General features: G+C 51.2%; 8 protein-coding genes across 8 annotated transcripts; 3 read left to right on the top strand and 5 right to left on the bottom strand.

Moving 5' to 3' along the window:
- Window positions 1-1850: 1850 nt before the first annotated feature.
- PMZ80_005002 (uncharacterized protein) lies at window positions 1851-2695 on the top strand (the record flags this gene model as incomplete). Its single annotated transcript, XM_064873424.1, has 2 exons — window positions 1851-2035; window positions 2089-2695. 2 exons carry the CDS (start codon window positions 1851-1853, stop codon window positions 2693-2695), a joined length of 792 nt encoding a protein of 263 aa, XP_064730528.1.
- A 2997-nt stretch (window positions 2696-5692) lies between these two features.
- PMZ80_005001 (uncharacterized protein) lies at window positions 5693-6816 on the top strand (the record flags this gene model as incomplete). Its single annotated transcript, XM_064873423.1, has 3 exons — window positions 5693-6188; window positions 6240-6481; window positions 6538-6816. The coding sequence occupies 3 exons, from the start codon at window positions 5693-5695 to the stop codon at window positions 6814-6816; spliced, it is 1017 nt and encodes a 338-aa protein (XP_064730527.1).
- A 587-nt stretch (window positions 6817-7403) lies between these two features.
- Window positions 7404-8618, bottom strand: PMZ80_005000 (uncharacterized protein; the record flags this gene model as incomplete). Its single annotated transcript, XM_064873422.1, has 1 exon — window positions 7404-8618. One exon carries the CDS (start codon window positions 8616-8618, stop codon window positions 7404-7406), a length of 1215 nt encoding a protein of 404 aa, XP_064730526.1.
- A 1225-nt stretch (window positions 8619-9843) lies between these two features.
- PMZ80_004999 (uncharacterized protein) lies at window positions 9844-11601 on the bottom strand (the record flags this gene model as incomplete). The annotated part of the gene is made up of 2 exons (XM_064873421.1): window positions 9844-11415; window positions 11470-11601. 2 exons carry the CDS (start codon window positions 11599-11601, stop codon window positions 9844-9846), a joined length of 1704 nt encoding a protein of 567 aa, XP_064730525.1.
- Window positions 11602-12697: 1096 nt separating this feature from the next.
- URE1 (Urease) lies at window positions 12698-15424 on the bottom strand (the record flags this gene model as incomplete). The annotated part of the gene is made up of 5 exons (XM_064873420.1): window positions 12698-13021; window positions 13076-15133; window positions 15183-15209; window positions 15264-15350; window positions 15404-15424. The coding sequence occupies 5 exons, from the start codon at window positions 15422-15424 to the stop codon at window positions 12698-12700; spliced, it is 2517 nt and encodes an 838-aa protein (XP_064730524.1).
- A 496-nt stretch (window positions 15425-15920) lies between these two features.
- On the bottom strand, window positions 15921-17250 carry PMZ80_004997 (uncharacterized protein; the record flags this gene model as incomplete). Its single annotated transcript, XM_064873419.1, has 4 exons — window positions 15921-16370; window positions 16423-16809; window positions 17126-17148; window positions 17196-17250. The coding sequence occupies 4 exons, from the start codon at window positions 17248-17250 to the stop codon at window positions 15921-15923; spliced, it is 915 nt and encodes a 304-aa protein (XP_064730523.1).
- Window positions 17251-18969: 1719 nt separating this feature from the next.
- Window positions 18970-19902, bottom strand: PMZ80_004996 (uncharacterized protein; the record flags this gene model as incomplete). The annotated part of the gene is made up of 1 exon (XM_064873418.1): window positions 18970-19902. The coding sequence occupies one exon, from the start codon at window positions 19900-19902 to the stop codon at window positions 18970-18972; it is 933 nt and encodes a 310-aa protein (XP_064730522.1).
- A 1454-nt stretch (window positions 19903-21356) lies between these two features.
- Window positions 21357-23268, top strand: PMZ80_004995 (uncharacterized protein; the record flags this gene model as incomplete). Its single annotated transcript, XM_064873417.1, has 2 exons — window positions 21357-22180; window positions 22227-23268. The coding sequence occupies 2 exons, from the start codon at window positions 21357-21359 to the stop codon at window positions 23266-23268; spliced, it is 1866 nt and encodes a 621-aa protein (XP_064730521.1).
- Window positions 23269-23442: the final 174 nt, after the last annotated feature.

Genomic DNA, 23442 nt, shown 5'->3' with positions numbered 1-23442 from the left:
ACATCATCGGTCGTCGGCTGGTGGCTGGTGGCCAGCGCGTTCGTACAATGACAATATGAATTTTGACAATGAGATTATTTGGATGATTTCCAAGTACAAATGCATGGGAGACACGAATGAATATTTCCCTGTTGGGGCGCACTGATGCCTGAGGCTTGACTGGCAGGACCCGCAAGTCCTTCGGGTAACCTTCCGTCACTGGGATTTCAAGCTGCCATGTCCTCGCATCCTCATGCCTCTCGTTGGCTTCTCGACGCGTTCACATCTTGCACGTGCAGATGCTTGCCAGCTTCTCCTGTGAACATCTGCCATTGCCTTCCTTCTTCTCGATCGAGCTCAAGGCCCGACGGACCATACGCGCGCTTGCGTCCGCCATATCGAGACGACAAAAGATGATTGGCAGAAGTCAAAGCTTCGCTCTAGCCTGAAAGGCTCAATATGCTGTTCGAGTTAGTATCCTGTCTCAGAGATTAGTATCCTGTTCCAGAGATTATCATCCTGTACATGCGGGTGGAGTCAATGGTGTACCTTGATGCTGGCGTTTCAGCTCGTGTTGATGTTGTCGATGTTGTTGTTGACGCGCATTTGAGCTCGAAGCTTGTGGTGGTGATGAAGAAACGATGAGGTAAGCATGAATGGGGGAAAGCTAACGAACGTTGCCACACTTGATGAGCTTTCGGCTTCTACCAGCAGGCAGAGTAGGAAGGGGGCTGCCACACCTGGCCACTCTTTCTTCAGTGCTCTCTTCACACCCACCACTTCGCATACACCGCTGAGATAATCTCTTTCGATCAATTCCTGGATCATCTTTTGGTCTTCCAAGATGCTAGAGAGTTAAGCTAAGGCCACCGGAGACTGCAAGCAGAACCGTACCCCACTCTTGACCATCTGAACCACCTTTACTGGAACAGGTCCCCACGGCATCAAGATCGTTAACCTCAGATGGATCCAGGTATATGTTTCGAGCGAGTACAGATTGGTTTCAAGGAAGCATGATAGCGTACTATACACACTTCCAGGAGTAAACGTGCCCCCAATACAGTCGTCCCCAACTGCACACGAACACGAATGCCAGGCAATCCTCTCAAGGCCAACAGTAGGTTTGTTGTAAAGTGTGCTAGGTGGTGGAAGAAGAGAGAGGCGTCCAGAGTCCCAATGTCGATCACACTGACATGTTCAGCTACCGCATATCGCCCCGTCAAAAGCCATGATGTCTGCAACAACGGTGCTACCAAATGATGAATATGATGAAAAGCTATTCCCGAACGAAAGACTGGAGGCTGCTAAACTCTCCAATGACGCGGTCGCACCTCACCTGCGACTGTCGGCCTTATCGCCGATATGCTAACCAGAGCATGTTGACAAAATTTGATCAGCACAAGATTCAGTGGGGAACCTCTTGCAGAGACAGAGGGCGATTTCAAGAACGAATGCTGCAGGCCCAGGCTGATACTCGAGGTATCCTCGCTGCGACCGTGATTATGGCGAGGTAGTGGGTGATATTGTTGGTCGTTGTGGCTGATTGCGCAAGTTCGTGGTAATAAGAAGGAAAGAAGAAGAAGGGAAGAAGAACTTTTCCTGGAAGGTGACAGGTATTTGTGCTCTATGATGCAATAATGTCGGCAAGGCTGGGCCTCGAGGCTACTAGTATGAAACGATTCATTCTGCGAGTGAAGATGAATGAGTTCAAACTTTGGTATATCACTCTTTCACTGCAAAAGCCAAAATAATTACGACATCTCGAACCACAATCATGTGCGAACCATACACGACCTCTCGAAACGCTCATAACACCATTTTCTGGTTTCCAACCTTCGTCTTGGTCTATAATAGCAAAACCGTCTGCAGAAATGCCTCCTGTTCGGTTCGATCAAAGTCATCGCAATGAAGCTCGCCGAGACCGACTGCCACTCGGCAGCGAATGCCTTGCTCTGAGACCTTCTGAAAGCGCAAAGCAGAATGCTTTCCTGTATGATTCCTATCGAACTGAACACCAAGATCTGGCTATCCTCCCAAAGTACGACAAGGAGAATTCGTGAGTATTTCAGCAGGTTTATGTTGCGAGATCTCAGAAGCTGACCTTGTTAGGTACAACAAATCAAAGATCATCGCCGAGACAATCGCAGCAGCCATACCGCCTGTCGGCAGTTTCGATCCACCACGAGTCAAGCCATTACTGGCACTTCGCCTCAAGGAAGCCGAGCCGCCTGTGGGTGACTTCTCTCCTCCTCGAGTGAAACGTGGTCTAGCGTTGCTACCAAAAGGCAACGAAATCAAACATTCCTCGCAAGTTATCCTCATACAGCAGCTTGAAGTAAGCACTGACCGACGACACAGTACCAAGCCATCCTCGACCGCCTTGGCACCACTTGCTACTTCGAATGGCTCCTTCGCCTTCACTGCCGAGCCTGCCGACAAGTCTGAGGCCAGTATTGATCTCGAGGACGAGAGTGACAACGACTCAGACACCGAGTCCCTCGATCAATCCGGCACCAGCGCCACAGATGTGCCAGATGCTGCAATTGTCAAGAAAATGCTCGAGAAAGACCCCGAGTGTGGCATCGCAATCCAAGGCGTTGGCTCTCGATCTATTGCGTCTCAGTCTCCACCTGGCACTACGGTCATAGAGGAGGAGTATCCTTACTGGTTTTCCAAGCCAGAAGAGGACAGCGATAGTAGTGATGAGGAGCTTTGAGGGATGGCTCACTCCTTGCTCATTTTGACTCTGAGGGTGACGTCAACGTCAGGTGAAGAGAGTGTTAGGGCTATAGAACGAATTGATGAAGAAATGGGCTATAGCATAGGGAGATGGGCTACTTCGGATAGACAACACGAACAAGTCAGCGGCATTTGAGGATGTTGCGAACAGGTTCCCAGGCGAGCCTCGGAGGATTTTAAACAACTGTGGCACTGCTGAATACCAAACGCCGGACCAGTCCGGTTCTGCATTGAATGAAGATACACACTCATGTCACTACTTTCCTTGCTGATTTCCCCTCTTCGTCTCACCAACGCTATGCTCAGGAGTGACTAGCCAGCTAGGACAGCGACCCACCTTGAACTTTTCCTTGATCTATAGACAGGCAGGCCTGCAGAGGGCCATGAGTCAGGGCCATACTGTTCGCGACAGACCAAGTAGCCATTAAAACTTGGGCAGCAGCGGACACTCGTCCGACTGTCGACCAAGCGAAACGCAGAACCGTCACCTTCATAGAGTCAGCACCACATAAAGAAGCTCGCCGATAGCAGCACAGACGAGGGAGCAGAGAAAAAGCTCGTATAGAAGTCGGTAGTGTACTCGAAATGCAGCAAAGAGAATCTGTAATTTAGTCCCATCGGTCCCATGAGCTCATCAGCCTTTTTTCCTGAAGCTTTACTTCCAATCGAGTGGTTCTGGAGTTGTCGCACGTATGCATGGCGCTTGCCCTGAACCTGTTCTATCTTGCTTTGCTTTGCTTACTGTTCCTAATCCATGTCTGGAGGATCATCCGACAGAGTTGTTGCTACATGATGCAGTCGATGTGACCATTGCAAGTTTCGAGAGCTTATGGCCGAGGGACGGTCTTGGTCGCAAATGTCCCTAGCCCGGTGGCCCGCTCAAGTTCTTCAACACAGTTCAGCACGCTTCCTGCGCCGCGAAACCTGACGGTAATGTACAGGCACCGCCTGCAGAGGAAGCGCACTTGCTGACAAGCAGTGACTCGTGCCGGTACCTGAAATACGAGTTTTTGAGGCTCTCAGCAGAATCTTCAGCTAGCGTGGGGTATGTCCGAACTCCGGAAAATAAATCCGGGCTCGTTTTATGGTCGCAATCTCGCTTACTTCATGGCATGCGTGTCGCCCGGCAGTAAGAGGTCTGCGTCGCTACGCAGTAGCTCCTCATAGAACGCTGAACAGATTGATCCAGCGCATGCGATACCGACAATTATGGAATATGTACCAGCGGTGAACGCCTTCAGATGTTCTGAAACAACAGTAGAACCCTTCAACGATCGAAATTCCGGATTGAAGACCTGTCCTTGCGCCTGAGACCACAATCAAATGCGCTGTCCATGGATCCAGCCCAAGAATATCCAGCAAGATCGCCAACAATATCAAGTGTTCCAGAAGTACAAGGTGTCCCAACAGCAGCGACCGTGTACATGTTGTCGCTGACCTCCACGAGCGATGAATTCAATGCGCTTCTCACACATCGTGGTTACAGCTTGCGGCGTTCCTCGATGTCCGAGGAGGTTCGGCCATGCGTGTCGTTATTCGGCCATCCAAATGTTGAATCAGACTGAGGATTCGATCAGCTACCGAACAAGAAACTTCCAAATCGCCTTACCTCGCATGAATATCGCGGTGGCTGCACATTCCTTACCACGTAGAAGGACCGACCGTTGATATACTCGAAATCTGAATGTGCATCGCTACTCTTCTTGTCGCTCTTCCGGAACCCAAAGCAACGCCTCAGCCGTGCAACGATGCTCATTGTAGCCACGGTACTATCGATCCAGCCGAGCACTTGATGGTTCAGAAGTATTTTCAAAGACGAGGAAAACACATTCATGGAGAAGTGAGGTTACGAAGCCTGACACGTCCGACCCTGCGGCCTGGCGTAACAAGGGAGCTGGTCCCAGGCTTGTGCTCCGTGCAGACCAGGATAACGCGCCAAGACATGACGGTGGAAGGAGCTTGCCAGCTAGTAAGGCTCTGCCCCAGGGGGTGTGCTCCGATCAGTCGTGCGCGATTCGTTAACTGTGCATGCGAGTGCGAACAGAGTCGCAGTCGTTTGTTTATCAAACGCCGGACAAGGATATCTGGTCGATAGTAGTGGGTCTGTGAGCACCACTGGCAGCGATACAGCCATTACGGTTATGATATCCGATGCATATCCGCCTTCCGCTTACCTCACGTGCAGGTCTCCCACGTCACTTGGCTCTCCTTTTGTGATGACGTCGAGCTTAAGAGATCCTGTGCTCAGTACAGCTGAAAACAACAAGTGCTTTCCGTAGATCGTCGAAGCTGGGCAATTACGAGTCCTGCTTGAGCATGATCGTTGCAGGGATATTATAGCTTTTCAGCAGCCTACGTGATCAACAGCATGCACCTAAGTAACCGAGCTTTTAAGCTTCGCGTGAAGCATTGTCAGCTCGTAAGTGCGAAGCTTATTCAAAAATGACTACAGATCTGAAACCATCGAAAAGGCCTCCTCATACATCCCCGCGGAATTGTTGTCCCGCAGATTGATCTGACTGCGCTTCTGTCTTTGTCATGATCTCCAGACACAAGTAACTACGTGAATACATCACTGGCTGAACCCGAGTTCCACATCAGGAGATCTGCATTGCAGGGAGGAATCCGGCTTTCCGTCGACGTGATTTACGATTAGCTCATTCTCGACCTTTCGCAGAACGCCACTGAACAAAATGCCGACGTGAGTCGAGCAGAATCATGACTGCAATTCTAACAAGCTTGTTACCGGTATGTCACTCCGGTGCCTTTGACCTTCGTTGCTGGAGCCAACTAATGCTCGTACCTCCCCCCCGAGTGGCAGAAAACGTTGCGCTGACATCAGAGCCCCCTTGTGCCCGAAGTAAACATATATCAGCAATCAGATTGATGAGCTCCCAGATATGCAGTCCAGACACTTTCGCAATTGTTTCGTCGCAATCATATCGTTCCTCAGATTCAGAGTCGAGTTACCAATATGTCGTCCGACCTTTACCGTCGCAACGATGCGACAACAGTAAATCCCAACATCGTCAATGGCCAAACAGTGGACATCGCCCAAACTGTGCGCGGCTCAAGCTTCTACTTCGCCATATGCGCTGTCATGGGCTTCACAGCACTCACTACTATCGGGCTAAGCTACCTCAAACCACGAACCGACAGAATCTTCTTCTACATCACGGCAGCACTCAACTTCACCGCGTTTATCGCCTACTTCGCCATGGGCTCGAACTTGGGTTGGACGCCCATCGACGTCGAATTCCAACGTTCAGACCCTGAGGTTCGCGGCACCAACCGTGCGATTTTCTACGCTAGGTACATCGATTGGGTCATCACCACTCCCCTGCTGCTGATGGATCTTCTCCTCACTGTTGCGATGCCATGGCCAACCATTATATGGGTCATTTTCCTTGACGAAGTTATGATCGTTACTGGTCTGATCGGCGCCCTGGTCAGCACCAGATACAAGTTCGGTACGTGTTATGACACTTCTACTATACAAGTATCTGACTAACAATCACCAGGCTTCTACGCAATCGGCTGTGCCGCCATGTTCGGCATATTCTGGGAACTTGCTGTCGCAGGCCGTAAACACGCTAAGACACTCGGGTCTGATGTTCATCGAGTGTTCATGATGACCGGAGTATGGACGCTATTTATCTGGCTTCTCTACCCGGTCGCATGGGGTGTCTCCGAAGGTGGCAATGTCATCGCCCCAGACTCAGAGGCTGTCTTTTATGGTGTGCTCGATTTCTGCGCCAAGCCAGTAAGTCATTGCATTCATATGTACCCCATGTCGAAATCTCTCTGACCTTTTTCTAGCTCTTCAGTGCCATGCTGATTTGGGGCCACTGGGGCATTTCTCCAGCCCGTCTTGGCCTCCACATCCGTGACTACGGCCAATCCCCTCACGAAGTCGACGAGAAACACCATGAGCACGATGTCTCGAGACAGAACAACGGACAATCGAACGGAATTAGCGCAGGCAACGGATATTCTAACGCTGGGCAGACGACTGGTGACAACTTAACAGATGGATACGCATCTGGAGTGACGCCCGCCCACAACTCAGCCACCAGCAGGAATCCAGTTCCTGTTTGAACGGATAGTGCTTGATGTCACGCGAAGCCTTGAGCGAGGTTTGGAGATTTGGTCACCGCAGAACACAGAACGAAGTTATTACCTCGAACAACATCGCCCCCATGGCAGCATGGCATCAGTGTTGGATATGATGAGAGGTTGAGTGATAAGCATTAGAGTTCACCTGGGCGCATTTGACGTCTCGTTTTCCCTTCACCGGATACCCCTAGATAATTATGTAATACTCATTTGTCACAGATCTAACTATTAATACAATTGTTTCTATACCTCTTCATGTTTATTAGCAATAGCTGCGTGGCCTCGCAAAACCCTTATATGCTTGCATTGGAATCAGCATGAAACGAGCATCAGAACACTCAGCGGTGTCGTCGCGATGCATTTTGAGATACTCAGGACTACATGCGGTGTATTTTCAAAACCCGGGAGACCAGTGAGTAACTCACCGAAACGCTCAGTCTTCAGATGAAATAAGACATAGCAAAACACATCTGACCACAATCAGTCAGTGCATTCACATTCCCTATCAAAGCATCCCATTCCATCGTAACCACTCATCTATCATAGACCCACCACACATCACTGCCCCATCACCTCCCCTCATAAGCAAACCGCTCAACCTCCGCCGCCATCCCCACAACATCCGCATCCATAAACGGCGGACACTGACTCCCTGTGATCCCAGCCAGGCCAGCCACAGGATCAATCCAAAAGTACTGGTTGCCCATGCCCGCCCACGCACCACTTCCAGCCTTTCGCGCCCCAGGCGCATCCTCCTTGTTGATCATCAGCCCGCAACTCCACCCCCTGGGACCCCCAGGAAATGTATACCCTACATCGCCGGTATTGGACATCCCCGGGACGAGACCTTTTTTGACGAGGCCGATGTTCTCGCTTGAGCAGCCAATTTCGGGTATGAAGTCACGGAAGAGATAGTCGCGTACTGTTTCGGGTTTCAGGATTGAGTTGCCGGTCCCAGGGTGTGTCCCTTCGTTGAGAATGGCGAGGAGGACCTGACTGTAGTCATTCAACGTGCTGATCAGAAAGTGACCGCCTCCGTCTTTCCAGTTTGTGACCGCTGGCTGGATTGCTTCCACGGCCGTCAGATTCCCCTGCTCGTCCTTGATGTGGACACGTAGCCAGTGGTCATCCTTGTAGAGGCGGCCTGAGTTGTTCATGCCAAGTGGTGTGGTGATGTACTTGGCTACGTAGTCGGCGAGTTTCAGACCGGAGACCGCTTCAACGACGAAGCCAAGTTTGTCGCTGTTGATGCCGTAGTGGTGTTTGGTGCCCGGGTCATGGACGAGGAACATGTCGTTGTACTGCCACTCCAAGCTGGGGTTTAGGAGGGAGCTGATCTCGCCGCGGGCGGCACGGTAGCCGTGCATGATGGTGTCGTCGCCGAAGAAGTCGTAGGTGTACCCGGCTGTGTGGGTCATTAGGTGGATGATTTTCATCTCTGTCTTTTGCTTGCGGAGGATGGGTTTGCTGTTTTCGTCGAGGCGTTCGCAGACTTGGACGTCGGCTTCCCTAGGGAGGTACTTGGAGACTGGATCGTCGAGGGAGAGCTTGCCTTGTTCGAGAAGTTGGAGGGCGCAAATGCTGGTTATGAGTTTTGTGCATGACCAGACGAGGAGTTGGGTGTCGTTTGTGAACGGGGCTGCATTCTCGTCATTTGCGTTGATGGTGCCGAAGGATGAATTGTATAGCTGTTTGCCTGATTTGTCGAGGACGATGGCGCCTATGCCTGGGACGCGCTTTGCTTTGACGAGGTCCTCGAAGGAGGAGGTAAGCTTGGCGGCCATGGTGAAGGCGTGGTGCTGGTGCTGGTGTTGGTGCTGGTGCTGGTGCTGGTGCTGGTGCTGGTGCTGGTGCTTGGTGAGGTTGAAGGTGACCGGCGAGCTAGACGACTAGATTAAATAGCAGTTGTTTGTGAGCGGTGAGTCTCTGATACATGTTGTCTTCATAGCACCTTCCTAGTCACTAGTGCTGACGAGCATGTACAACCCTGCCCAGGATCGGGACAAAGAGGGGTACATGCTTCGCGCACCACAGAAATCGCCGATATATAGTCAACGGAGTGGTATGCATTCCTCGAGGCTTGTCCATGAGATCAGCCTACCGGCCTAACTAACCCGCCCCCATGGTGTTGTTGGAGAAGTCATTGGATCAACAAAGGATAGCGTTATGCAGGCAGTCAGCCGTATCGTGGCATAAGGAAGCTAAGAACAGGTACAATCAATACCGGGCCACAAATACGAGAATGACAGGGTCTCATACTTGCCGGCTCGGGCACAGAGTCCCTACCAACGTCCGGTCATTTATGGTAGAAAGTTGAACCTGCACGAGTGTTCTGAATATAGGCATCTGTGGCCTATACAAGCTGCTTAGCAACTTGAAAGGACAGTGTCCATTAAACGGTCACAAGCTGTGCCCTGATTCGGGTTTCACCGCAGTCAGCTTACTTGAATGGTGACTGATCCAGTTTCTAGCACCGCTTATTGACGGTCACAAAGGTATCCCCCAAGTCCCCTCAGGTGGAAAGTCAAACTTGCCGGTTTAGGCACCGACCTGGCAGGTGCAGCGGCAACACTCCATTAACTTTCCGAGAGGCGGTTCCAAGCGACACGACATAGACGGTTTAATAGCACAAAAGCAATGGCAGAACTACTTAATGGTGGTCGCGCGCATAAAAGGCCTCTTTCCAGAGCTTCATGCTTGGTGAGTCCATCACGCTCTCTGAGCAGAGCTTGCGTGCACTCAATCAGACCATCGTGGTTGAATTATCAGCTTGATAAAACATGGTAGAGACATCGTATTTGACTGGGAACTGTATCGATTTATTGGCTTTTGACTATGTCCCAATGTAGGTAAACAGCCCCTGCGGCCCCTTTAAGCACAAAATGTAGGTCAATCTCAGAGCCTTCCTGTACATGCTGTAATGAGTAGTGTATGACGCGCTAAATTCCCCTTATACTCCTGTCTGTGGTATCAAATATCATCAAAGTTTCGTGGTATCTTCGTGTAAGCTCATAGCACAGTACTGGTAGCTGGATTTCTCATACTGGCAGTTCTTTCTCTTCGTCTCAAAGTGGGCTCGATCGCGCTTTGCGTCTCTGCGGGTGCATATCGTCTACCGTTCACGCCGCTGACAGTCGAAACTCGTAGCGGGAATCCTTCTTTTCTTGAATTTATCTGGGGAGGATTTGCAGCAAAATAGGTAGGCGCGGGTACAGCAGGGACATTCGGTGGCGTCGGCGGTATCTGGTTTAAGTTCGGTATATTCGTCTTTGGCACATTGGGATTCATGTTCGGGGCTGGAGATGGTGGTGGAAACGCGTTAGGATGCGGTTCCGCGTAGCGATATGAGCTAGGAGGTGGTGCATATGCTGCTTCGTCGGGTCGTGACGGATGGTCTCCTCGATTGAATGCATCGTTGAATCTTACGCCACTGGATGACCGCTCCTGTCGCGAATCAAGATGGCGTCCTCTTGGGGCAGATTGTCCTTCAGTCTTGTACTTGCGTATCGATTCACCTCGTCGGGGCGATCTTTTGTCGTTATTGAGCGTCGGAACTCGACCGTCACTAGAGTGCCGTCGCTGGTGTTTGGAGAGGAAGAAGCTCGGCATCAATGATGCACCCCATCGCGGTCGTCTTTTGTTGTCCTCTTCCTCTGATGATTTATGTCTCCTAGAACGATACGACTCCTCTGAGCTTGCATCGTCAGCAGAATCGTATCTAGAGCCAGATGAAATGTTGCGATCGTGTCGGGGATCTCGCCTTCTATTGCTATGCTCGACAGAGGTATTGCTGCCATGTCGTCGCGAAGATATGCCATCTGAGGTTCTCGGAGGTATTGGAGACGCATGGTGCTGTCTCGGGGTGCCTGTATTCGACCACTGCCTCGCATGAACTTTGTGGGTTACCGGCCGTTGTGCTGAGCGGCTGCGCGCTTTAAATGCTGCCTCTTTCTCCGACAGTGGTGTGCCTCCTGGCGAAATGACGTCGGGCACGCTAGACCGACGCCTGAATGCCTCTCTTCTTGCTAGCTCTTCTTCGCTAAGCGACTCTCTTCTCTGTGCTGGCTTACCAGGAGCATTTCGGGCGAAGTACCCTCCAGGACTGTTTCCGGTTTCAGGATTTGGTGAAGCATATGGAGAAAACTTGATCCGCCGCATGTAGTCCTGATTGATTTGAGATGTGACAAACCGATGCCACTTCTCCATCTCAGGGTCGGCCCTCGCTGGAAAACACTCTGTAGGTATTGTTTTTGGGAAGAACCCTCCTCCTATTCTGGGCACGTCGTACAGATCGACGGCTTTTTGGATGAAGCCGACATGCTCATCGGGACACAACAGCAGTTGAAGTGTCTGCCATCTTACGTATCCGTCGTCAGTTAGGCATGGGATCGACGGCGCTTCGAAGGCATTCTTTGTAGGCTGTAAGCTATGATAGCAGCCAAGTGTTCGATAGATCCAGGATACGCCATGCTCGCCTGTGTTCTTGAAGAGCTCGTCGTAGTTTCCACCACAAGAACGATAGAAGTTGGCTAGCTGACCTGGTGAGAGATCAGAAGAGGTAGAAGTCGGTTCGAGTCGGCGCTGCAGGGCAACACGTTAGCACATTGAGGATGCCACAGCCGTGTCTTATCTTACAATGATTTGTGTTAAACCACGACATAACTCGTCAAACAATCTTGATGCCGATTTGTTGGGGTTTATGAAGTATTCCCATCGTATGCTTCCTCCATTTCCATTCTGCTGCTGCTGCTCCCGGTCCCGGTTCATCGTCCTTTGTTCTTGCGCGGGCCGTTCTTTTAAGCGAGCGCTTCTAATGAGCACGGTGGAGTGACAACTATGCTTCTCATCACGAATGCAAGGCGCAAAATTGGGTAGCAATCAAGCGCAACTTATTCGTCATCTGTGGAACAGGGACAGAGTAGTCAGGTACCTGAGTGCTCGTAGCTCAGGTCACAATTCCAGTCAGCGGTTGAGGTGGGACAGAACGGGTTGTGCGATCGTCGACGTGCTTCTCAAACGCAGGCGGAGACTTGGGAGAGTAGTCGTTTTGGGGGATACAGGCGACAACATGGAGGACGACGGCATAGAAGGAATATGCATCACAGTACATGTACATGCGACGATCAGCAACTGCGTCGAGTCTCACCGCTCCCTCGTGCTCTAACTTGTCCAGACGCATGACTCGACCTCCACCTCCGCAGGCCTTTGCATCGAAGTACCTGAGGGTGTGCAGGATTGCGCATGTTGACCAGTCACAAGCACGACCTGAGACACAACCCGGCCATTTGCCTCCACTTGAGTGCCTGAGTGACGCCTAAATCCAGCGTGACCAGGTTGGTGACGCCGCGACTCGCAGACGCCTCTCGCAAACCTGCCCTATGACGGTGTTTGACCTGGACTCAAGTAAAGCTCCTGAGGCGCAAGCATGTCTTGTGAAGAGCCTAGACGATGAGCGCGCATACGATGACCGTTACTTGAAAGGATATAGCAGCTGTGATCCAGTCGCAGGTATGTTTCTGCTCAGAATTTTGTTCGCGAGCTGTGGGATTTGCGAGACCACATGATATGCACACAGCCCGAGGCGTAATTGAAGTCGTTCTGTGACTGATATTACCATTGATGGATATACAAGTGGACGATACTTTAATAAAGACTTTCATTGGAGAAGAAGAGTGGTAAAACGAGACGATATTACTGACGTACGAAACTTTGAGCCTGCAGAAATCACGATCGTTGACGTGGCAGGAGCACAGTGAATAGTCAAGTTCGGAAGGAGTGACCATAAACAGCGATGTGCCAGAGAGATGTTCTGCGCGCATCGACCGAGCAACATGATTGAAGGCATTATCGACGCGTTGAAGATCTAAAAAATAAAATAGTCGGACGTAAGAGGCAGCACCTCAGCAGGCTCAGCTGTACAATGCATCCCATCAGCTTCGACCCTATAGCTCTCAGCATCAACCTTCATTTTCGGCATCGTATCATTGAACTTCATATCCTTCTTGCCCACCGTCCGACAGCCTTTCACAGCCTCGATCCGCTTTCTGAGACCATACGACTCGATCACCCCGTTATCGACAGACGCCTTCGAGACAAACGTGATACATGTAGTCTGCGGCGCAAGAGGCCCGAATTGCGGTCGAACAATGACAGGCTGGATTGTTGGGATGGACGCGTTCGGATCACCCTAGAAGCACGTTAGCGGACGCAGGACGTCGATGGGAGGAGAGGTGTGTATTACCATCATAGCAGAACTAATCATCCCACCCTTGATCACCATATCCGGCTTCGTTCCAAACATGGCCGGCCTCCAAAGACACAAGTCTGCGAACTTACCAACCTCGACGCTTCCTAGCACATGACCCCATCCCTGCGTTAGTGCCGGGTTGACAGTGTACTTGGAAATATACCGCTTGACCCTAAAGTTATCTGCGCCAGTATCTTTGTCTTCGGGCAACGTTCCTCGCTGCACCTTGTTCTTGTGTGCTGTGTTCCAGGTTCGAAGGATGACCTCGCCACAGCGTCCCATCGCCTGGCTGTCAGAGGACATCATGCTTATTGCGCCAAGGTCGTGAAGGACATCCTCTGCTGCGATTGTTTCGGCGCGGATTCGTGACTCGGCGAACGCGACGTCTTCGGGGATGTTCTTAGAAAGATGGTGGCAGACCATCAGCATGTCAAGATGTTCGTCCAGTGTATTCCTGGTATATGGCCTCGTTGGATTCGTGCTTGAAGGAAGGACATTGGGGTGTTCGACAACAGAAATGATATCTGGTGCGTGGCCGCCTCCAGCGCCTTCGGTGTGGTACGTATGGATTGCGCGGCCTTTGAAGGCATCGATTGTGGTCTCGACGAAGCCGGATTCGTTGAGGGTGTCAGTATGGATCAAGCACTGGATGTCGTGCTCATCGCAGACGCTGAGGCACGTGTCGATGGCAGCTGGAGTAGTTCCCCAATCTTCATGAAGCTTCAGACCACAAGCTCCGGCTTCTGCTTGCTCCCGTAATGAGAGTGGTGAGCTGTCGTTGCCTTTTCCAGTGATACCATAATTGATAGGTAGAGCGTCAATAGCCTGGAGCATCTGCTTGATATGTTGCTTGCCAGGCGTGCAGGTCGTAGCATTGGTGCCAGTACTCGGACCAGTTCCACCACCAAGGTAAGTTGTAATACCAGCCGCGAGCGACTCGTGAGCCTGCTGAGGACATATGAAGTGAATATGCGTGTCGATACCTCCAGCCGTCACAATGTCGTGCTCAGCAGCAACAACATCCGTGCTCGCACCAACAATCATATCAGGATGAACTCCATCCATGACATCCGGATTCCCAGCCTTGCCAATAGCCTTGATGTAGCCATGCTTGATACCAATATCAGCCTTGTAGATACCTGACCAATCCACAATGAGCGCATTGGTAATCACAGTATCGAGCACTTCTTCATCCTTCCTGCCAGAAGCCTGTCCCATACCCTCCCGTAGCGTCTTCCCACCACCAAACTTGCATTCATCACCATATACCGTCAGATCCTTCTCAACCTTGATCCACAAATCCGTGGCACCCAGTCTCACAATATCACCAGTCGTAGGTCCAAACATCCCGGCATAGTCCGCCCGACTCATCTCGTACATGTCTATATGTGCCGCATCGCCAGCTGGATCAGGCACATGCGCAAAGCCCGCCTTCTGAACCTTCTCCAGTATCTCATCAACCTTGCTCAAATCGACCTTCCCGCTTGCCAGGAAATTCCCACCCTCAATCACCTTGTTCCCTCCAATTTCGACTAATGTGACCGTTTTGCTGTCCCCGGGCTCAAATCGCACAGAAGTACCCGCTGGGACATCCAATCTGAAACCATAAGCCTTGCCACGGTCGAACTCGAGGCGCGGGTTAGTCTCAATGAAATGGTAATGACTCCCGACCTGAATCGGTCTGTCGCCTTTACTCGTAACCCTGAGCTTGATCCTCTTCCGGCCTTCATTCAGCATTATCGGCTTTAGTTTCTTTGCGACAACGACAGCGCCGGGCATCTTCTCGCTTTCGTACACGGAGGCATCGGCAAGCGGAAAGATGTCCTTGGATGGGATGGGGAGGAAAGAGCCATAGAGTGCGCGCTCGAGGTCGCCGTCGTCGGAGCTGATAGGGTGATGCACGGTGACCAGGTAGGTACCAGTTGGAAACGTGCCTTCGACTTGAAGTTCTGTTAGGGTCGAGGTGACGGAGGGCAGGACATGACGGCGGCCCAGGAGGGTTTTGCCAAGTGACATGAGGTCTGCGACTGAGTGGTTGCCATCACGGATAAGCTGTTATGGTCAGTATTGCTGCTCGCTGAGGCAACTGCTGTACACTTGCCTCTTGAAGTACGCTTGCGATAAGTCCCTGTAAATTCGTTAGCCATTGTCGTGTCTATAACGATGTAGGAAACAAACTTACAGTCGCTTCTGCATGGTTGAGTTTCACACCTCTTGCAAGTCTCCTTTGTGCTAGGAAGCCGACTTGGGCTGTTACGAGCTTGTCGAGCTAGGATCTTATGTCAGCAGCCAAGCGGTATTGAGATATTCGGTCCTTCTCACCTCGCGCGGAACAAGATGCATTTTGGCAATTGAGCGCTCAAACCATTACTGGCGATCGACAACAGCCGTAGACACCAGTATGCCGCTTCAAGAGCAGCATGAGACTCGGAAAGATATTAACATAGAGCTTCCGCCGCAAGGCTCCTTAGTAAATGTCCTTATGGACGAAGTCCTTATCTTTTGCTATCAGGTTGGGGTGCGGGGTGGGATGCAGGTACAGGTCGCGAGTGCCCGCCTCATAAGCTTGTCGAGGCTAGACCACTGCCACAGATATGCAAGAAAAAGGCAAGCTGCACCAGACGGCGCTAGGTGAACCTGTACATCTAGCGTCTAGAAGAGAAACAATGAATTTCATACGTACAGTATACCATAAAGCGGCACAACTAAGTACAAGTCAACGCAACACCACGCGAGCCCGAACGGCTAAGCAGAATGGCCTCGTTCACATGATTTCAGTCATTATGATGCATACTGACATCCTCCTCGCATATTGATAGCATTTTCCACCACCAAATACTCAACCCTTCCTAGCCTTGGTCTTTCTCTTCTCAGATGCTGGCTTAGCTGGGACAGGAGAGGGTTCCTTCTTGGCCTTTCGGGCATTAGCCTTAGGCTTAGGTGTCTCCTTTGGAGTCTCCTCGACGGTAGCGGCAGACTTCTTGTCTGACTTGCGTCTCTTGGACTTTGGTGGAGATGGCTCCGGCTCGGGTTCTGGCTCTGGTTCCGGTTCTGGCTCTTGTTCGGACTCCTCAGAGGTCTCGGCAGCCTCGACAGTTGCAGCTGGAACAGCGGCTTCTTCTTCAGACTCCTCAGCGGCACCGTCGAGGTTGGCGATGACCTCAGGGGCTTTGCCAGCCTCAACGAGACGAGCAGCTTCTTCCTCTGATGGGACTGGCTGACCAGCCTTATAGGCAGCAGTTCTGACGCGGTAGGCGGCAAGGTTCTTCTGATATCTGTCGTCCCAGACCTGTATTAAGCATTAGAACCTGTTTATATACATATGAGAAACCATGACTTACACTCTTCTCACTAGCATTCATTTCACTCCACCTGCGTGTACCTTCATCGGCGACCTCTTTTGGTCGTGCTTGGTCTCCGAGCTCCTTGTGGATTTGTGCACGCGCATGCTGCATGTACAAGAAGTATGGTGTAAGGGCACGCTTTGGTGCATTGGGGTCGTGTGGCTGCCTCTTTCTCTTCTTCTTGCCGCCCTCTTCAGGGTTCTCGATCGCCGGGAGTGCAACTGCTGCTTGGCCAGTCAAGAGACCCGAGTCGGTGAGGACGTTGGTGAGGTCTGCATTGAGAGCCCCGACCTTGCCTGGGGCGAGGACTGTGTTGGCATGGTGGATGTATGCGCGAGATAGTTCTTGAACACTAGACTGGAGCGTAGCGAGCGCGACGATGACCTGCGGGCATGAGTTAACAACAGCTTCACATGTTTTCTGCTCTGCAACGAAGGTATGCGCGATGTCTTGACATGAGGTTGAGAGCTGTGCTATGGCACGCAGTACAGCCACATTGGTATGAATGAGACTGGTTGGTACAAGGATGCGAGGGGAGTGATCAGTAGTCGACATGATTGTGGTGATATGCAGTGATGTCGCCGGTGTGCATTGTGCGGGTGGAGTAGGAACACCATTGCCGGCACGATTAACATTCTTGCTTCATATGGTGTTTACATCGCGGTGATGATGAACGCGTCAAGCAAGCAGGTTGACTTACCGAATCTCTCGTTCTCTGAAAGTCTTCGGAGGTTAGCGATGGTCTATTCACAAGTGCAAGTCGAGCATACCAGAGATTGAAACGGAGACAGTCCCTTCAACAGGTTCGGTGCTCTTCTTTGCCATGTCGGCGACAGGATAGTGATGTATAAAGCTGATAATGGGCGGGATTGGCGATGGTGGGCGACTGCGACAGCTGTGAGAAGGAGGCCGAAAGAGAGACACGCGGGCGATGTGGGCATGTGCGCTTTAAGCTCTGTTCAGCTGCCAGGACGTGCCACCCAGATCAACCTGCAAAAACCACGCCTGCACATTTGGGGCAGTCGCGAAGTTTTTCGTCAAAACACTGGCACCCCACAAATTAGTGCTTTGAGGTCGTTTATTGGCTTTCCTTCACTGCACGTCTAGCGATGTTTTGAGCTAGTTTTCAGGTCTACTGCTGCTAATTGCTAGGGGCTGCATGAGCAAGCTGTCGTAATCTTCAATTTGAGCTTGCTCGTGTCGCCGAGCGTGCCTCCAATTTGGTGTCATTGTTCACCTGCTGTCCTCCCAGATGCTCTGACCAGCAACGAATGTACCACAACCTTTGCCCACTGCAACTTATGTTGATACCTGCTGTAATGTTCTTACGTCCAGCCGCATGCAAGAGTGAGGTTAAAGAATATTCATGTGCTGAGCCTTAACAACTCTTCGAAAAACGCTATGGTACGAGCAAAAAACAACAGTACGACATGAAGGTTCAAGTGCTCGGGAGTGCTTGAGCACACCTGTACCTTAGGCAAGATGAATCCTCGATACGTCTGACAAAACGTTCTGATAAGCATGTGAAGTAGTGTTATCATCATTAGCCCCAAACACGGCAAAGAGGGCAGCTAGCAGCACCGCCGCGCCCAGTATTATTTGAGACCTCTCTGTGATCGAGAAAGCCAGGCGTCGACTGCTACTGATCGTGACGCCGATCATCGGGGTCTTTCTACTTAGCAGCTTGTGGTACACCGTACAGATGCTGAGCCGCCGCTCATGTTCGGTCATTCTGCTACCCCCACGCATTTTCTGCCGCCTGTCGTCTCGAGCAGAAGACGCCTAAGGAGCTACTGTACAGTAATATCTCGGAGACTTTCTCTAACCTGCGAGCCCTGAGAGACTGGCCTGCCTAGGCAGTTGTGCCCGGCAAAGGCGAGCCAGATCCCCGATGTCGCCGGCTCGATGGTCCACTCGTCCTCAAGTTCTAACTGCTGCTGTTTTCCGGTGGTGTCTCGCTTTGCTGGACCTTCGGGGGGCGACGCCCGTAGCTCACTGCTTTAGCATTTCTTGTGCTGTAATATTACGGGCTTTCGATACACGTTACCGACATGGCTGTATCGTCGTTAAGCAAACGTTTTCCCCCAGTTCTAACAGCAGAGGACTATTGCTTCGAGGCTCCTAAGGCCAAGGCTGTTCTCCTTCGTTTGCTAATTACCACCAACAACAGCCCAAGCATTCCAGGTTTGCTTAACGGACGACATCCGATGCTTGGTACTGTTCTAGGCTGTCTTCTATCACATCACGACATCACACTGCTACGCTGTCCTGGTCGAGCACTTGAGTTCGCAGGCGCGCTCCGACGAGCGTCACGCACTCTAAGTTAGACATCCCCCATTGTATCATGCGGTACACTTGACTATGTCATTCTATGTCAATTTTTCCAAATTATAGAGACAGTTTGCATTCAACGCTCGCTGTTACAAGGCAGGGAATATTACTGCCATGCATCAGCATTTAGCTATGATACAAAGGTTTTGGTCGGGTCGCTTTCACATACAACAGAAACACCGCATTCATCTGCCACAAATAATATCCAGCATTTCAAGCATCGCGTCCAAACCGCTTCAGAAAGTGTGTGATCTCCTTCTTACCTTGACCTTTCGTCATCACGTCTGTATGCAGTGCTCTATCAACGATCCTGTGCTCAATTCCGATGGCTCTAGACTCCTCACAGATAGCCTTCAGCTTTGCGGCATCACCTTTGGGGACAAGTTCATCGTCTCCAGCTTCAAGCAAAAGCACTCGCATAGGGGATTGCGCTTCGCCCTCACCAGTATCTTTTAATCTGTCACGGCCCTTCATCAGTGTTTGCCCAATCGACGAAAGAGCGCCTTCCGAATCCCAGGTCGACATCAAAAAGGGCCCTAGATACCGATATGGCAGGAATTTCTGAGGGTATAGCGCGATCAGCATCGCTCGAAGAGAGGTGAATGGTGTCTCCAGCAGCAAGCCAGATATCCGTAATGCAGACGACCGGTCCTGTTCTTTTCGCTTCGCCACCGCATGTTCATCGATATGTGCTGCTGCCGCTATCGTGGCGACTCCAGCACCAATGGACTGGCCCCAAAGCACTATCTCAGCATTTGGCAAATCCCCATAGCGCTCGGATACCCAGTTCAAGGCAGCTTGAGCATCAAGCTGAATGCCTCTCTGGCTCGGACGCCCTTTCGACTTCCAAAATCCGCGATAAGACAAGGCTATTACCGTGTATCGAACGTCTGTTTTAGGTCGATGCAACAGTTTCAGAATGTTCGATATGTAAGGCAGTCGAGGAGGAAGAGATGATCCATTGCCTTGGAAATAGACCACAATAACATTCTTCCGTATTGCAACGGATTCAGCATTTGGTATGGCTCCTTCTAGAACTGCCAGCTTGGTGCCATCCAAGGACTTGATATTATGCTCCGCCCAGACAATTGGCTTGCACTGATTTGCATAGTCCTCCACTTTCTCGGATCTCGAGAACGGTGGCATTGATGGCATGTAGATAATCTTATTCTGGAAAATGATCATCATAAGACATTTGTATGTCCATAGACTGATTAGCAGGCCGCCAAAAACAACAGGCGGCAGTAGCACTGTGGGAATGCTTGCAAAGCTTAGGTCCCTATGAGGGCTACGCCTGTCGATGAGATGCACATTGTTAACACTTGTCGCACCTGTTCTGGAGGCTCTGAGGTTGCTCAAGTTTCTGTATGGACCATATCGGGAAGACGATGCCAGTCGTCGCCGCAATAGAGCGCTACATTGCATCTGTGCTCGCAACGGTGCTCAAATTCATGCATAAAGGGGCTGCTGGCATAGGGTTCGATGAAATAGGGACCCGGTCACTGCTGGTAACACGAGTTGTTGTTGGCGCCTGACGCGTGAAGTGGGGCAGCCGCGATGACAAACCAAGCTCTTGCCAAGGATCTCGACGACCTCGCCCAACTCTTCTAGCCGTCTCCCATCTCTGCGTTCACTCTTCGGCTCGCTTTGATCGGTGCATACCTCTTTCGTCGGCGGTGTGCGTCTATAACTCACACCGGCTAGCTGAACGCTGTCGAATGCGACAATTTGGCCCGATCCTGCGATGTCTCCAGAGACTACGCTTGGACTGACCTGAACCAGGCTCGGATGACACACCCCCAAAGATGCAGGAGCAGCTAAACAGCTTGGAACCCTCTATATCGACGTGCTGCTCCATCATACTTGTCTGGAGTCTGATGGGATGTCCCTGAGCAGAATGATGCTATGCAGCCTGGCCTGTAGGCCATCAAAGCCTCGTTCACAATCCTATCTCGACTGAGACTGAATTGAACATAGCCAGCTGCGCTAGTATCGATCTTGGCCAGCAGTGATGAAAAAGTTACAGCTACTTCACCCTGTGCTTTCATGTCACCGATGTCATCCGAGCCTGGCCTCATGACTAACCCTTCACAATGTTGTCGCCCGGGCAAGCATGTGCAACAGCTGGGGTACTTAAGGTCCAGTTCAACAAGCGCCTCCTTCTTGTCTTCACTCCTACCATATCTATACCCTACCTTCCCTGGTACTGGCACTGCCCACTAATATCTTCCTGAAACAACCCGATCTATTCATACCTCAATTTTCCGGACTGCTGCTCTGAGATCTCATCTTCAATCTCTTGCCAGATCCATTCTCATATTTCCACAATTACACAAAACCCCGCTACCTATGCGCCAATCACATCCTTCATCGTTCATATCCTCCTCCGCAACTGCTCCCTTCTGTTCATTGTGGCGTTCACGCTAAACTCATCTCTGTTCATTTGGTTCGTTTTCGGCGTTGCAGGCAATCCAGCAAGAGCTTGTTAGGCCAACGTCCAGTTGCTGGACGATTGGGGATCTCTCAATCAGCCATTTACTACTTATACATCTCCAGCCTCACCTCAGTCCCAGCACCTCGCAGTTACCTCGTCACCCACAATGTCACAAGCCAATCTACATCCGCCGGCTTGGCCTTCAAACTTTATTCCCGGAGTGGGCAGGGTTCCTGGTGGGCCTAGAGTGCGTACCAGAACCACGCCTGCAGGGGATACAGAATTCCAGATCGGTACCGGATCCACCGTGGTCATTCCGAAGAGCGAGGAGCAAGAGATCGATCTGAATACACTCCCTACCTTTGAGCAAATCCCAGAAATGCTGGACAACATGCCAGAAGAAGGGGAAATTGTATCCGAAGAAGTCACTGAAACGCTTGGCGAGGCAGCTCAGGACGAGCCGATCAAGCTCGAGCCGGAAACCGAAGACCCCGCGGAATTACCTGAGGATCACGATGATTATGAGAATCACTTTGCGCGTCTGCTGGCGGCTCACAATGCTGCCGCCCGGAGTGACTCTGATACTTCTCAACGACAAGACGTCCGGAGCGGATCATTACGTGAACGGAGCGATCAAAGGGGTCCAAGCACTGCACGAGATCGCAGCCGCAGTCCGCGGGGATCAAGACAATCTACACGATCAGAAAGAGCGAGCTCGAGTCCAATGTTCTTTCCAGAACAACCTCGGCGTCGAGATCGCGATTCGCGAGATTCGGGACTTGGTGGCAGCATCGCATCAAATAGCAGTATGTCTATGAGCAACACACCTACACCAGGCCAACCCCCGGAAGAAGAATGGTTTGAGGATCGGTGCCGATGTCCCATCAGCTACAACTGCTCTCATAGGAGGCCTGCCCAACTTGACTGCCGGCCCCTGGTTCGTGAGCCAATGCCTCGGTGGGAAGAGAGGGATCAAGAAGATTTTGACCGGTAAGTATATGCCATATTCGATCAATCAAGCTAATCATATCCCTAGGCTAAAATCAGTAGTGTCACCCGGTGAGAATTTCACAACCGTGCCAGATCTCGTCAAAGTCATCGGCTTCATCAATACATTCGAACAAACGCAAGACGCCCGTATACGCAAGCAACAGGTCAAGCATATGGAGTCATGGATCCTGGAGATGGAGGACGTAACATTACAATCACAACCTGAAAGAGCTGCCGCTACCAACCAAGTCGTGCCTCGTCTGACACAATTCCTCAATCCGCGACAACGGGTGGCACGGCGTTCAAGGAAGCTACCTATCTACATTGAAGAAGAGCTGTTGGTACTCGAGAAGAAATGGGCCAAGGGTGACTTCAACGGAAATATCAAACGCGGTCTCACAATGTCCCAGACTCTCAATGTTAATGGTTTTCCAGTCAAAACACGTTACCTTCTCGACAAGATGTGGGAGTTTTACGTTGACGCTAGATACTTTGGTGCGGGTGAGCTCGTCAACGGACAAATCTGGGAATCGAGAGTCGAATTGGCACGAGATGGTGTTCACGCAGCAATTCAAGGCGGCATTGCGGGAACCCATAAGAAAGGAGCCTACAGCATCGTACTAGGCGAATATGACGAGAAGAATGATATCGGCTACGCCGATAAGGACATGGGAAACGTCATCGAATACATCGGAACGGCACTCAAAGATCAACCAGGTCTCGGGCCAACAAATGATGAGGATCCGCACATGCACAATCCACACTCCTGGAATCCGACTCGGGAACCGACAAAGGCAACACAAGCACTGATGAAGTCATTCGAAACGAGAGAGCCAGTCCGGATAATCCGATCATGGCAGATGCACAGCATGGTGAAAAACAGACCACACCGAAAAGGCTATCGATACGATGGCCTATACCAGGTGGTCGGTAAGACACCAATGAAAGAAGCAAGGCAAATCTGGAGTTTCAGGCTTAAGAGGATCGAGAACCCGGCGTTGCAGGGACGACTTCGAGGATTTAGAAGGAATGAAGTTTATCCGGACTCTACTGGACGACAGAGGGGGCACTACTATCAGGGACGGTAGGGGATGGGACGAGGCTCGGAAAGACAGAAAGAGGATGGAGCTGGAGCTTTGGTGTCTCATTACTTTCAGATCTGGGGATGCAAATCTGAACAATGCTGGAACAACGCATTTTCCCTTTCTAGGACAGCTTAGGGGCTTTGAGCAGGGTTTCGGCGCCAGGAGGACATGTTTCAT

The sequence above is a fragment of the Knufia obscura genome (genome assembly GCF_036327395.1).
Source record: "Knufia obscura strain CCFEE 5817 isolate CBS 148926 chromosome Unknown scaffold_5, whole genome shotgun sequence".
Taxonomy (NCBI): domain Eukaryota; kingdom Fungi; phylum Ascomycota; class Eurotiomycetes; order Chaetothyriales; family Trichomeriaceae; genus Knufia; species Knufia obscura.
This window is presented reverse-complemented; position numbering and strand designations above follow the sequence as displayed.